Source organism: Opisthorchis viverrini (assembly GCF_000715545.1).
Source record: "Opisthorchis viverrini unplaced genomic scaffold opera_v5_4167, whole genome shotgun sequence".
NCBI classification, from domain to species: Eukaryota; Metazoa; Platyhelminthes; class Trematoda; order Opisthorchiida; family Opisthorchiidae; genus Opisthorchis; species Opisthorchis viverrini.
The window spans coordinates 1-966 of NW_008756797.1; the positions used below are offsets into that span (position 1 = coordinate 1).

General features: G+C 41.9%; 1 protein-coding gene across 1 annotated transcript; it reads right to left on the reverse strand.

Moving 5' to 3' along the window:
• Positions 1-40: 40 nt before the first annotated feature.
• T265_12285 (hypothetical protein) lies at positions 41-329 on the reverse strand (the record flags this gene model as incomplete). The annotated part of the gene is made up of 3 exons (XM_009179586.1): positions 41-135; positions 188-234; positions 269-329. 2 exons carry the CDS (start codon positions 210-212, stop codon positions 41-43), a joined length of 120 nt encoding a protein of 39 aa, XP_009177850.1.
• Between the last annotated feature and the right edge of the window lie 637 nt (positions 330-966).

Below are 966 nucleotides of genomic sequence, written 5' to 3' on the forward strand. Positions count from 1 at the left end.
CAACTGTACATGCATCATCTTGATAAACTTCACTGGAATGTTAGTCGAACTCTGCTGACCGTGTTGGACGTAGCGACAGTAAGTGGTCAATGTAGTTCTGACGTTCCAGTGGATGACCACGCGCGAATTCAAATTCTGGATGTAAGGTTGTTTTTCACATCAGATCAGGGATAGAAGAACAGCTTACCTCTGAGCGCATCCGCGGGGTTCATTTTCAAGACATCAATCAGATACCTAGCATAAGATCAATGATTATGCACGTACTTACCGACAAATTAGGTACCCTGTGCGGTTCACTCCATGAGTACAATGGATGGCAATGAGACCATCTGAGGAAAAAAAGTAAAATGAGATGCATCGTCTATATGAATGCAACCGCAATAAAAGATGATCCTTGGATTAATGTGGTGAATTACAGAAGTACAACAAAAAGAATTCTCGGACCTAGGATGTAACTTAACAAACGCAACGTGTGAGAAAAATTTACATCATTGATCGGACATTCATTCGACTCCATACTTCAAGACTCCGCTCGTGTCGTATTCAATCTCAAGATGGTATAAAAAGCCTTCTAACTGCGATTTTTACCCAAGATGAAAGAACAATCTGAAGTTGTTGTATGGTGAGCCAACACCATGGAGAAAATCCGGGAATGGTTAGTATCGTTAACGAACTGGTTGATGGTGGTGTTACGTTGCATCCCATTCAAAGTGGACGTGCACAGCTTACAGGGACAATAAACGTGTGCGCTGCCTAGTTCTGGATGGGCTGATTAAAGAGGTGCCGACTGAGCTATCACTTGCGACTGAAATCTCCTCCCTCTTTATTGAATGACGACCGAACCTATCCATTCGCCATCATACTCCACCGAATTAGTTTAGTTCCATAATTGGAGTATTCTTTTGTCATAAAAGCAACATCTGACGCGTTCATCCAGTATAACAATTTCAAATGTGGTATGAAGTG